The sequence below is a fragment of the Orbicella franksi genome, chromosome 10 (genome assembly GCF_964199315.1).
Source record: "Orbicella franksi chromosome 10, jaOrbFran1.1, whole genome shotgun sequence".
In the NCBI taxonomy this organism is placed as follows: domain Eukaryota; kingdom Metazoa; phylum Cnidaria; class Anthozoa; order Scleractinia; family Merulinidae; genus Orbicella; species Orbicella franksi.
Window position 1 is genome coordinate 14,859,582 of NC_138154.1, and position 12,698 is coordinate 14,872,279.

The following is a 12,698-nucleotide window of genomic DNA, read 5'->3' on the forward strand; positions in this document are numbered from 1 at the left end:
GACCTTCATCTTGCCACAGTGATCTTTGCGAGACTTGTACAATAGCAGAGGTTGATCATGAATGAAGGCAAACTTTCCCAACTCCACCCTCCTGAGTCCTTCTGCCGTGCTTGACTGTAGTGATTGACGTAACTTCATAAATTCCCACATCATTTGGTATCTACAGTGTTGTTAATGTTGACGATTAGTAAGCGACAAAGTTAGCTTCGATACATCTTGACCGCTTGACTAACTGAACTTCCTGGAAAGAGGACGTATATTGATTCGACTTGGCACACGTTACTTCTATTCGGTGTTGTGGCTTTCTGTTCGAGGGCAGGTCTTGCTCTCAGATGTTTTGGGGAACAAGGGAACAGTGGATATTTTTTTATTAATTTGAGGGAGTAAGGGACATTTCTACTAATAACGAAAACCCTTGCTTAACGCTAGGGAATAATGGAATCTATTGATAGGGAACTAGCTAAGCGATCAAAGGAACGATGAATCCCCCTGAAAGGTCCTTTGTAACAGCCTTGTTAAAAGTGACTTAACGTACTTTATTGTATGCAAGGAAGACTAATTGTAATATCGTGTTTTGCTGTTAGTGTTTACGAATGTAAGTTACTAAAATGTATGCGAGTGGTTGTAAATTAAAGTAATGTTTGCGATAAAGCAGGAAAGCCCCCGGACCCCGGGAGGAAGGGGGAGAATTCTTCTTGCTTAATCAGTCGACCTCAATTAGTTTAAACAAACCTTCAGTTTAGACCACAATGCAAGACAAATCAAAATAGGCACTATTATACATCTGACCTTGCTATTACCGACGTCGCAAAGAACCATTGAGTCTGACTATCCTTTACAACTCCATACTCAGTAGAAGTCTGTTGAATCAAGTCCTCCACGCTCCGTATGGGAGTCTGCAGTCTGCTGGTTGTGAGGTAAGCCGCTAGATTAGCCGTGTATGTCGCACCTAGAATTGTTATACAGAACCACCACACTGCAACTGAGACCCGTCCCGATCCCGAGACGGGATGGTAACCACCGGGTCCCTGCCCGAGATAGTAGGCTGCCGAACACCACAAAGAGTTAAGGAAACTCAGGTTGTCTTTGGTTGCCATGATTTGCTTGCTGACCTGTTAAAAAAATTAGTAGCCATGAATAACAATTAGCAGTATTATGACACAGTTTAAGAGAAGAAAGAAATCCGACTGCTCCAGCTAAGAGTCGAACCTAGGACCTTCTGGCTTCTTCTCGAGATGCTCTACCAGTGAGTTACAGGAGACTTATGGGAGCTTAGACCATTAATCTTGGTTCATGTGACAAAGCCCCTGCATGCTCCGAGACATGAAATGTGCTAGTGGTAATAGGAATGACATTCCAGTAGAGATGAATTCCTTCCAAAGGATCCAGTTGTAGGGCGCTTTCCATTTCACCAAAACTTTCGAAAATTTTGAAACTCGGATAAATGGTGAGGAAGTTTCCAGAAAATCCGGAAATTGTTGAATTTCTGAACTAGCGAACTATTCGAACTATTCGACCAAGAACTTACAGAAATTCCGGGAGGAAAGTCAAATAGAACGGAAATTCCGGGTAAGAAATTTCCCAAAATTTCGTTATACCTCGCAAGGTTGTTCTCTTTTCCGGAGAGTCAGAAAAATGCTGTTTATTCGATTTCCATACTGGAAATTCACGAAAATGCAAACCGGAATTTTTGGTCGAATGCCGAAAGTGCGCGTAGTTTTAACGCCGCTTCTCCTCGGGTTGTCAAGTAATATATCAAACACCAAAGAACGTGTTTGGCGGGGAGACAAATATGTTGCTGACTTTGTTTGATGATAAGCTTCCATTCATTAGGAATAGCATTAACGATGCCCATTAATTTAAAAAGGTGGACAGGAGATAGTCGAGCTTGTAATAATTTTTCACTTTCGAGAAACCTACCATTGTCAGATATCAAATCTCCTATTTTAACAATTCCATGGACAGCCAGGTGTTTTATATAACACGACTTGTTCTCAATAAGGATAAACTTATTGTTCCATATTGTTTGGTTAATAACATCGTCATGAGAAACAACGTTTGTTATACTAACATAAGACCACGCATCGAGACACTCTTTGTAGAAGTCCGGTAGATAAATAGAATGACGCGTTTCAAATTAACATAGAAAACGCTACGGTAAATGTTTTGAAAGTTACTTCGAAAATGCTTTACAATGAATTTAAACGCAAAAAGCAAACGGCGCCTTCTGCTCAAAAGAAAATAAAACTAAAATATCCAAATCTTTCTCTGGAATGGAAAGAAATTTACTCTCTTCCGTTTACGGTCACACATGATACAAAAACTAGGGAATTTCAGTACAAGCTGTTAAATAAAATTGTTTTTACAAATGAAAAATTATTCAGACTTAAAATGATTGACTCTCCAATTTGCGCCTTTTGTCAAACAGAAGTCGAGTCCCCTGAGCACTTATTCTTTTATTGCAATGTAACAAAATCTTTCTGGCAGTTGCTTTGTTCCTGGATTTCTGAAGAAAAGGTAATCTCGACATCCTTAACGCTAGAAAATGTTATCTTTGGAGTATTCAATGTCGCAGAGGACTTTCATATTCTAAACCATATTATTTTATTAGCTAAATATTATATTTATAACTGTAAATTATATATCATATATCCTTCTCTAAAGGTCTTCATAGCCAAGGTTAAAGCAACTTGCCAGATTGAACAGAAAATTGCACCTAACAGCAATAAATTGGTAAAACATTATAAAAAATGGAATAAATTTCTACGTTGCTTCAGTTAATTTAGTTTATGTTTGTGATGATGTATGTAGAGATCTATTTATATTTACATTGTAATGTGCTTCTTTACCTCCCCTTTTCTTCTCTCTTTTTTTTTTCTTTTCTTTTTGTATCTGTGTGTGTGTATCCCTTTTTAATGTAAAATTGTAAACCTAGCATTACAGTATCTCTTTGCTTGTCCATTGCACAACTTACAAATAGAAACAATAAAATACAGAAAAAAAAAAAAGACCGTGTTTGGCCACATTTCCAAACACCGAGAAGAGAGGAAATGTGGAAATACGGTCAAACACTGTCTTGAGTGTTTGATATATCTTCGCAATAGTGAAATTAAAACGAATGAGAAAACGGAGAAATAAAATCGTTAAAATCTTTGCTAATTAAGATCAGATATCCAAACACAGTCACGGTCATGATTTCCTTTACCTGAAGAGAGGGGACTGAGGGCTTCCAGTGATTGTCTGTCAGTGGGAGGGGAGGTTGTCCATAATCATATTTAAACTTCCGTTTCTCTTACCTTCCTTCGCGCCTGTGCACACCTTCCATGGTAACCAAAAGGGCTGAACCGACTTAGTACCCAGTTTACGACGGCCATGCCAAACATGGAGATGATGATGACGCTCCAAAGGTAAATATGAAAAGGAGAGAGGAACCGGAAGTATGATATTGGAGATTCACCAACCGCCATGACTGCACCCAGACCAGAAGTCAGAAAGGGTTTGGTAAAATCCACAACTTTTCCTCGGTCGGGATTGATAGTTATCGGCCCAACGGCCAAGTCAGCTTTCTATAAATGGAAAAATATTAATTACTATGTAACAAACCTGCAGAGAATTAAGCTTAGGTTAGCCAAATAAGTATTGACAGAAGCGTGTAGTGTTGAACGCGTCTGCGAATGATTTTGGGTCAGTTATTTGTGTCTGGATGAGGGAGGGGGGGGAGCTGTAATCGCCGCTATCAATCAAAATTCCCCCTCATTCCTCAGCTATCAATAAATTTGAATTTCAGCTATGAGTTTAAAAATAACTTGTAACTTCTCGGCTGACAGTTAGAAGTCTGACCAATTCTGAGCCATGACTTTTAACACCCCCCTCCCTCCCCCCCCCCCCCAGACCCTCTAACACTTGCAGCATTTACTGTAACTTGGCCAGCAACAATGTTGCATTGCAAATTGAACGGCATTCTTCCACGCATCGCCAGCCTGTCACTCTTGCCTGCTTAGCGCAACATGTTGCTTGAACTTAAGACAAGGGTGTTTCTACTCGCCAGAAACGTTTCTCAGTTTGCAACATTGGTGCGCGACAAGTTGAAATAAAGTATTGCCCTTGTTACTTGGCCTTAAGCTAGTAGAGAATACCGATGGAATTCAGGGTTTGTATATATGCGCATTCCACGTCAAAAAGAATAATTTTTACCTTTTCTATGACTTCTTTGATTGCTCCGTTCCATTCCCCAGTGTTTGGATTCTCTACTCCAGCCTTACCGTCTGGTGACAAGTAAATTGTGTATGAAAATCCAAGAATTCGGCTTAGTTCATCTAGAATATCAATGGCTGCTCCTTCAAATTCTTCCTTTGATGACGAAGAGTTTGATTTGAGCATCGAGAAAGGAGAACCCTGTGTGGGAGTAAACAAATGATTCAAAATATGTATACTAGTCATTACTAGTATCAGTGCTCCGAGAACCAACTTTGGTTTAGGTTTGATCAGAGAACGAGAATAGGATGTCAATTTCGGCCATTTTGGTCTTAAATAGGATACGGTTTTAGCACTGTGGTCTTGAATTGGGTATGTTTCTTCGAAGAAGCTACTTTTTCATCACTATCAATAAGACCGTCAACAAAAGCCCCTCATAACGTATGTTTAGGGCAGCTGTGCCAGCCGCAACGGTCATTAAATGGGTATCGAATTTTGGCCAAGTCATAAATCGGGTAGCAAAAATCGCAGATTTTGGTCATAAATAGGCCAAGGGTTTTGGGAAGCGGGCCCTACACCCCCACCAACTTTTCTAGGAGTAGCCCCCCAGGATACCGGCTAATGAAATGCTGTGGGTGGAGTAACCCTGCGATGATTAAGAATCGCATCTAGGAAGGAGCCTGGCAAAACTGGTTCCTTGTCGCTTAATGCCACGGAAACCGGATTAAGCTGGAATACATTATGATGATACGGCAAAATTTACCTTGAGAAGAGTACGATTTGCTTTTAAGTTGCCCATTTAAGTTGAACTAAAGCTCTGAAATTCTGGTTTGTAGATTGCACCAGTACTGTAGAGTTGCACCAGCAGCCAACTTAAATAACCTGTCATATTGAATACTGGATGACTGACCGAGCGACCGACCGACCGACCGTCCGACCGACTCACTCAATCACTCCCTCACTCGCTCGCTCGCTCGCTCACTCACTCACTCACTCACTCGCTCGCTCGCTCGCTCACTCACTCACTCGCTTGCTCGCTCGCTCGCTCGCTCACTCACTCACTCACTCGCTCGCTCGCTCACTCACTCACTCGCTTGCTCGCTCACTCACTCACTCACTTGCTCGCTCGCTCGCTCACTCGCTCACTCACTCAATCAATCACTAACTCACTGACTTACCACAAACGTCACAACCCTGATGGTCTTGCTCTTCAGAGTGTTGGTAATTTCACGTGGTACATCCGGGGTATTTGAAGGCCAGATGATTGGTTGTTGGTCCATCTGCAAGCCTCCAAACGAATTCCAGTTTCCAACCTGTGTGTGACGAAAGACAGATATGCACTTTCTTTAAACTTTTACCGTCTGTGCTTTTACCGTGGGAAAGGTAAAATGTTTTAATGATACAGTCCTCATTATAAAGCAAACTACTCTTTGACGATCTAAAGAGTCGTTTAACAGGAATGAAACAAGAATTGAGATTAAATCAAACTCTTTGCAACGTCTTTGGAATGGTAACCAAGGGAGAGTTTTCGCTCATTGGTCAGGTAGGTAACTTTCACGTATTTTAAGTTTGTTCGAATCGTGCTTGTTTGACCCAGCGGGAAACAATAAAATTGGAAAAAAATAACTAAATAAATAATTTTTAGAAACAAAATGGTGATTATTGCCTGTTTACCATATCGCAAAATGTAGTTCTATTATCGCATGCCGCGAAAAACGTTCCGTCCAAAATGTTTGGGTCGGCCTTCAGTTGCTAACTGAATCTAACCCTCCTGAAAAAGAATCGTTATTGTCAGCTGTTACCTTTTTGAGTTCGTTGCCTTGGTAATTGATGACGTCATAAATGGCTTGAGAGGGATGGCCATTGATATCAAAGCTCAAAAAGTTCATAAATCCACTGATTTGCACCTAACAAGGAATGTTGTAGTCTTTATCGCGTGAACAAAAGCAGGAACAACTAAAGCAATCGGAAAAAAGGCTACATGTAGAAGACGAACCTCTTGCAGATAACGTGACTTCATAAGCGTTTTAGAACCTGATATAAGATTATCTCTGTCACTTTCCTTCAAAGTTTACTTTGTTTCACCGCACCTTACTTTACGTCACACCACTCCACTCCACCTCACTCCACCCCAGCTCACTTCATTCCACCCCACCCCACGTCACTCTACCCCACTCCTCCACACTCCACCTCATCCCTCTCCACTCCATTCCACCCCACTCCACGTACACCCCACCACAGCCCATCCCACTCCACCTAACCCTACTCTACATCACTCCACTCTACTCCAAGCCACTCTAGTCCACTCCACTCCACTCCACTCCACTCCACGTACACCCCACCACATCCCATCCCACTCCACCTAACCCTACTCTACACCACTCCACTCTACTTCACCCCACTCCATTCCATCCTACTCCACTCCACTCCAGCCCACTCCACGTATACCCCACCACATCCCATCCCACTCCGTCTAACTCTACTCTACTCTGCTCCACTCTACTCCACCCCACTCCATTCCATTCCACTCCATTCCACCCCACCCCACTCCACGTACACCCCACCACAACCCATCCCTCTCCACCCAACCATACTCTACTCCACCGTGACGTCTGCATCACTCTATGCGGTTTTTTCAAACATCATTTACCTAGCTCTTAACCCCATGATGTAACTTCCTCACCTTGCGTAAGACGTTGCTTAGTTTTTTCCTTCTGTCATCAGATGTCTTGCCAACTGTCGCATTGCAAACGTTTTGAGCCGGCAAATGTTTGTTCAGCGGTAATCCACTGTCTATTGCCATTTGTATACCACTTGCCAGGACACGCACTGCATCAAACACGCGACCCGCGGAAGCCTGGGAAACGATAGTATAAGGCTTATTACAAATACTGGTCATCTATTCGTCCTTCGCTCCTCCAGATTGTCAAAAGTTAGAACTATCTTGTACCACATGCATATACTGTCAGATAGCTTTTATTTGAATGATCTCACATCCAGTTGGATATCCACTTGGGTTCATGCAGAAACTTAAAAGTTAGGACCACCTTGTGGAGCACAATAAACAGTACCACATGAAAGTACGGCTCAGTAGCTTTCGTTTGAATGGTCAAACGTAAGGATCTTATCCTCAGAGTTAAACGTTGGAACACTTTGTACAGCATAAAAGACAGTGACACAAACTACTCAAGAGCAATTTTTTAAATTTCAGACTCTGTGATTTCATTCTGGATTTGATTCTGAAAGAGAAAGTTTTAAATAGATTGACTCCTCTGGCACATACCGTGATCCCTTCTGTATTACCAGACTGTTTCCATAGTAACCTGACGTGTTCATTATGAAAGCCACTTCCAACACTTTGACGAAATCCAATGAGCCCTCTCATGTACACTGGGAAGGACCCATTCGGCAAAATGTGTTTCTACATTAGATAAAGAAAAGCACGGCCAACACGGTTTATTTAATGACTGGCACCGTTGGAAACAATGCGTTTTGTTTCCTCATGACAGAGAGATACAACTAGTTAATCAGTTAAGCAATTAGATTATTCGCTCTCGATTTCTATCGCGTGATAGTTGACGAGGGCACAGCCCGAGTCAACTATCACACATAGAAATCGAGAACGAATAATCTAATTGTTTTAGTATAAATCTACCAGTCAAAACTTTATCTAAATTCTCTTCACAGACACTTCGAAAATGCCAAGAAACGGTCGTCATTTTGTTAACAAGCACACACTGCTACGCTACTCACTATCTACCACAGAATAGATAGCGAGTAGTGTAGCCCCAATCAGAGAGCAGTATTCGTGATAGAATGCTACTAGATTTGTACTAAAACGCTACAGGGCTGGCATTAATAACCCGAAAATGGTATAACAGGCGAGGTTGCAAGAATCACTGGAAGAATCACGTGACTGTTACCTCGCTAACTGCAGAATCCGTTAAGACCCAAGCAAAGTTCTCAGTCAGTCCCAGTTTCCACGCTTGTTTCAGTACATTAGTGACTTGCTCAGCGCCGCACTTTAACACAATAACCCTTGCGTTACTACGTTTTACTCTGTTCAGTATCGGTTCAAGATTCGGGTTTATATACTCGTCGGAGTCTTCCGTGGATGCTACGCGGAAATATTCTGCAGTTGTCAGAGTGATCTCATTTTCTCTGAGGTTGTTTACGAAGTCTTGAATACCTTCCCTTGCTGCAAAATAGAATCTTTGGATTGCAAATGAACTAGACTAGAGGATCGAATTGAGCCTCTAATTAACAATTAGATTATGAGTTTGAGATTTCTATCGCGTGATAGTTTACGAGGGTTCACCTTGAGTCGATTATCACGCATAGAAATCTAGAGCGAATAATCTAACTGTCTCAGTATAAATGTACTAGCAGTCGTTCAAAACCTTATCTAACTCCTCTTCACAGACACTTCGAAAACGCGAAGAAGCGGCCGCCATTTTATTAACGACCGCACACTGCTACGCAACTCACTATCTCCAACTGAATAGACAGTGAGCAACGTAGCCAAAAAGAGAACGCTACTAGGGATAGAGCGCTACTAGATTTATACTAAGGAGGATTGCTAGAATTCTATTAGTATACTAATGTAAATACTTCAATCTGATTGGCTTAGCTATCGCACACTGGCAGGAGAATACTAAGCCAACGTTTTCTCGTTTCTCCGATGTTACGTGGGGAGAATAACAACAATCGAATGTTTATGCAGGATAACCCTTTAAGGGTCATTACTCTGAGAACGTTGCGATAATTTTATTCAGTTGTGAATTCCTGACCTGATTTGTCAGAAGAAGCAATCACAGCTACTCTTTTCCATCCGAAGTGCTTTATAAACGCCACGATGCCTATGAGCTGCGGTAAGTCAGCAGGGGTCATGCGTAAGACATACTCGTTGTTGCAAGGGTTGATGAAGGAGCTGAGACCGCTGACCTGGATGGCGACTTGAGGGACATCAAGTTGTTGACATAGTCTTTTTGTTGCTTCAAAGTCGAGCGAGTTCTTGGGTCCTACGATAGCTATGGCTCCTCTTTGAACCAAACCAATCGCTGCATTAATTAAAATTTAAACAAATAATAATTATAATAAACCAACAGATAGTTTAGGAGTTCCAGATGTGGCCTAGTCACCGTCACGCAACGAGCGTAGCGTTGTGTTGCGTGACTGAAGAATTCACGAAATGCCGGGAGATGTAAAGCTAGATTGTTAAACTAATTTTAATATCTTTCTCAAAATTCGAATTCTCCTAGTCGGTCCCCATAAATTTCGTATGGTACTGGTTAGGAGAATAAGAACAACCAGTATACTTTTTATTAGACCACATAATTAAGAAAAGAAAACATGTAGCGTGTTTCTATCGAGTTTTAGTATAAATCTACCAGAGTTCTATCACGAATGTCGTTCGCTGATTGGCTACTCTACCCACTATCTATTCTGTGATAGGAAATGAGTAGCGTAGCAGCGTGCCCTTGTTAACAAAATGACGGCCACTTCATGGTGTTTTCGAAGTGTCTGTGAAGAGAATTTAGATAAAGGTTTCAACGACTAGTAGATTTATACTAAAACAATTATACGCTCTCGATTTCTTTGCGTGATAGTTGACGAGGGCGCAGCCCGAGTCAACTATGGAAGTTTGGGTGTCGACTATGGAAGTTTGGAAGAACGAGAAATGCTGTGGAAACACGTGTTTCTACAGCTTTTTCGAGTTCTCCCAAACTTTCACGAGTGTTTCTATTAAACAATTAGATTATGAGCTCGAGATTTATCGCGTGATAGTTGCCGGTCGGGCTGCGCCCTCGTCAACTATCACGCGATAGAAATCTCGAGCTCATAATCTAATTGTTAGATAGTGAGTAGCGTAGCCAATCAGAGAACGGCATTCGTGATAGTACGCTAGAAGATTTATACAAAAACTCGATAGAGACACGGAGAACATGTTTTCTATTTCTTTTAGAACACCGCGACGAAAAAAAGGAAAACAACTTGTTAACTTTTGATTATCAAAATGTAAATTCTCTTAACGTCAACTGTTCGTGCTAGTTCTGTGTTGCGAGAAACACGGTTTTTAACCAATCAACGCACGTATTTTCTTAGGACTGTTTTCTAACATACACATACTACATCATGTAGGTTGAACCTACATTCACACTTATATAGCAACAAAATCAAACATCAATTGAGTAAAACATAGCAGCAGTAAAATCAAGTTTGATTATTCAGAAGGTGGCATTTGTACTCTTTCTTGAAGATATTGTTGGGCAAATACTTAATTCTGAGGAGTACAGATGCCCAAAACTTTTAAACCCCTATCGCGAGAAAATCGTTTTGTACTGTGGATGCCCGGTAAAAGTCATGCAACAATTAAACAGTATTCAGACAAAAACTGCAGAATCAGTTTTAGTTTATTTTTATCGCATGTTATAATGACATTCTTTGAGGAAAATGAGCGTGTCTAATAATATAACGAGCAATTAGTGCTCTATAGAAAATCCCTAATCAGAGCACAGGCTAATGAGATCAATCAATTAACGCTACATGTACCTAATTTTTATATGCATTTTTGAATCACTGAGTTTGTTTAAAGTGCCGTTTAAAGTTAGATGTACCTCACACAATCAACCGAATCTAGCGAAAAGTTTCAATCAAAGTTTTGGCTAAAAGTACGCCCGAAATAAACAGTTGACACCAATTTCGTTAGTTATGCATCTGTACAGGAATTGACTTACAGATTTATAAAATCTTAACGCGTTAAAATGTTGTCTCCTTTAGGACGATCGACGTTATGAGGCACGATACTGCGGTCGAACTTCGCGAGCAAACAAGAATAATTCGATTGTCTTCACTTGAAAATGTACCTTTCTCCATATTTGAAAATTCGTCCACAGACTCTGCCGTTTCCACTAACCCAGTTATCGTTGCATCTCTCAGCAAACTGGAATCTTTGTTTGCAGAATCAACCGCCAACTTAAACGCCTCTATCTCCAGCGATTCAGTGGTTCCAGGTGGAAAAATCCCCCCTTAACCGAAAAGTAAGTTGATCAGTCAAACTTTCGATGGCGCCTTGCTTCAAATACATGTCTGTTTGTGATTATAAGTGAGTGCACTTTTTAAGTGTTTCCTTGACTCTTACCTATCAAGACCCGAGTCTTTACAGCTTCGCTTTCAAGACGCACCGTCCAAAGTAAGAAAAACATAGCGACATCGTTTAGGGACATCTCTAACGGGGAACGTGTGTGTGTAGCCGATTCGGTTCGAGCGACTTATCAGACGGTAAATTATGCTTTCTTTACTTTTTGTTTTCCTGTGAATAAATCAGTGTATTGTTTGCTGACTAAGTCTTTTGCTGACAGATTAAACAATTGTCTATAGTTTACAGAGCATCGCGCCAACAATATGAAAAGATTTTTCATAGAACCGCAAAGTGCTTTGACGAAGTTCTTTTAACGCTTTTATTATGGCTTTTTTATAAGGCTAATGGTTAATTTCTTTTCTTTACGGTTGACAGAAATCTTAGAAATTAATTACCATTGTTTCAAAAAGTTAAAAATTAATTTTCAGTGCTTAAAAAAGTTTAAAATTTACTTTTATTCTTGTAGAATTACATATTTATGACCGTTGCGGCCGTCACAGCTGCCCTAAACATAACTTATGACGGGCTTTTGGTGACAGTCTTATTGATAATGATGAAAAAAGTACCTTCTTCTAAAGAACATACCCAGTTCAAGACTAGAGTGCAAAAATCATACCCTATTTATGACCAAAATGGCCAAAACCGATACCCTCAGCTTTATGGCCAAACGGTTGAAAAACCATACCCTTTGGGGCCGCACAAACCCATATAGCCCATAGAAGGGAGTACCCCCCGGGGGGGGGGGCACTTTCTCGCCAATTCAAGTCACGAGGGCATAGCAATCAGTGCAATCAGTTGTACGTGAGGAATCGCCAATCATTCCTAGCTGTCGAACGTGATTCACCAAACAACAGTGGCAAAGCCAAAGATCGCTTTTTTTCACGCCAACCAACTCTCACTAACAATTCAAAATTAACCCAATATTCATTTGCTTGCGAGTCTTTCTTTTAAATTCGTCGTAACACATGGTTCGAAAGCGAGCGGAAGTCAGGGCAAGTAAGTAAGTAAGTAAGTAGAAGCTTTATTAAGACTAAATCCAGTTCCTCATGACCCAATAACGGAAATTTGGACCTGGCTCCGGTGTCGTCTGGCCTTATCAGTCTCGGCTAAATATAATGGTGACAGTATGTGACTACTCTAACCACATATTTTTAAAAACCAGCCGTTAAATAATGGAGACTTTCTTCCCTGTGTCATCATCATATTTCGGTTCTAGTGAGATTTTAAGCGCACGCGATTTTTTACTGTTTCGTCACGAATTGTCACCTCAGTACATGTAGTTCAACTCTCTTCACCAGGAGCCGTGCGCTGAGACTTCAATTAAAAGTATTTTTCATTTGGCTATTTTATCATACTTTAATTT

The 12,698-nt window shown here is 40.9% G+C and overlaps 1 protein-coding gene across 3 annotated transcripts in view; it reads right to left on the reverse strand.

Annotated features, from left to right (window-relative positions):
* The window catches only part of LOC145500342 (glutamate receptor ionotropic, kainate 2-like), a 230,248-nt gene that overhangs the window by 203,285 nt on the left and 14,265 nt on the right, over nucleotides 1–12,698 (reverse strand). For 2 of the 3 annotated variants that reach the window (XR_014051050.1, XM_081479851.1), the window contains exons 1-12: nucleotides 11,336–11,639; nucleotides 11,061–11,222; nucleotides 8,985–9,254; nucleotides 8,118–8,392; nucleotides 7,478–7,615; nucleotides 6,878–7,051; nucleotides 5,997–6,101; nucleotides 5,373–5,507; nucleotides 4,195–4,395; nucleotides 3,297–3,566; nucleotides 790–1,112; nucleotides 1–160 (exon numbers count right to left, since the gene is read on the reverse strand). The exon at nucleotides 1–160 is cut by the window's left edge and continues 8 nt beyond it. Coding sequence is in view for 2 of the 3 variants with exons in the window: in XM_081479851.1 (XP_081335977.1) it covers nucleotides 1–160; nucleotides 790–1,112; nucleotides 3,297–3,566; nucleotides 4,195–4,395; nucleotides 5,373–5,507; nucleotides 5,997–6,101; nucleotides 6,878–7,051; nucleotides 7,478–7,615; nucleotides 8,118–8,392; nucleotides 8,985–9,254; nucleotides 11,061–11,222; nucleotides 11,336–11,420 (2,298 nt within the window). In the remaining variant the exon portion in view is untranslated. Of the gene's footprint in view, nucleotides 161–789; nucleotides 1,113–3,296; nucleotides 3,567–4,194; nucleotides 4,396–5,372; nucleotides 5,508–5,996; nucleotides 6,102–6,877; nucleotides 7,052–7,477; nucleotides 7,616–8,117; nucleotides 8,393–8,984; nucleotides 9,255–11,060; nucleotides 11,223–11,335; nucleotides 11,640–12,698 lie in introns of those variants that run through there. The other variant, XM_081479852.1, reaches the window with a different exon arrangement.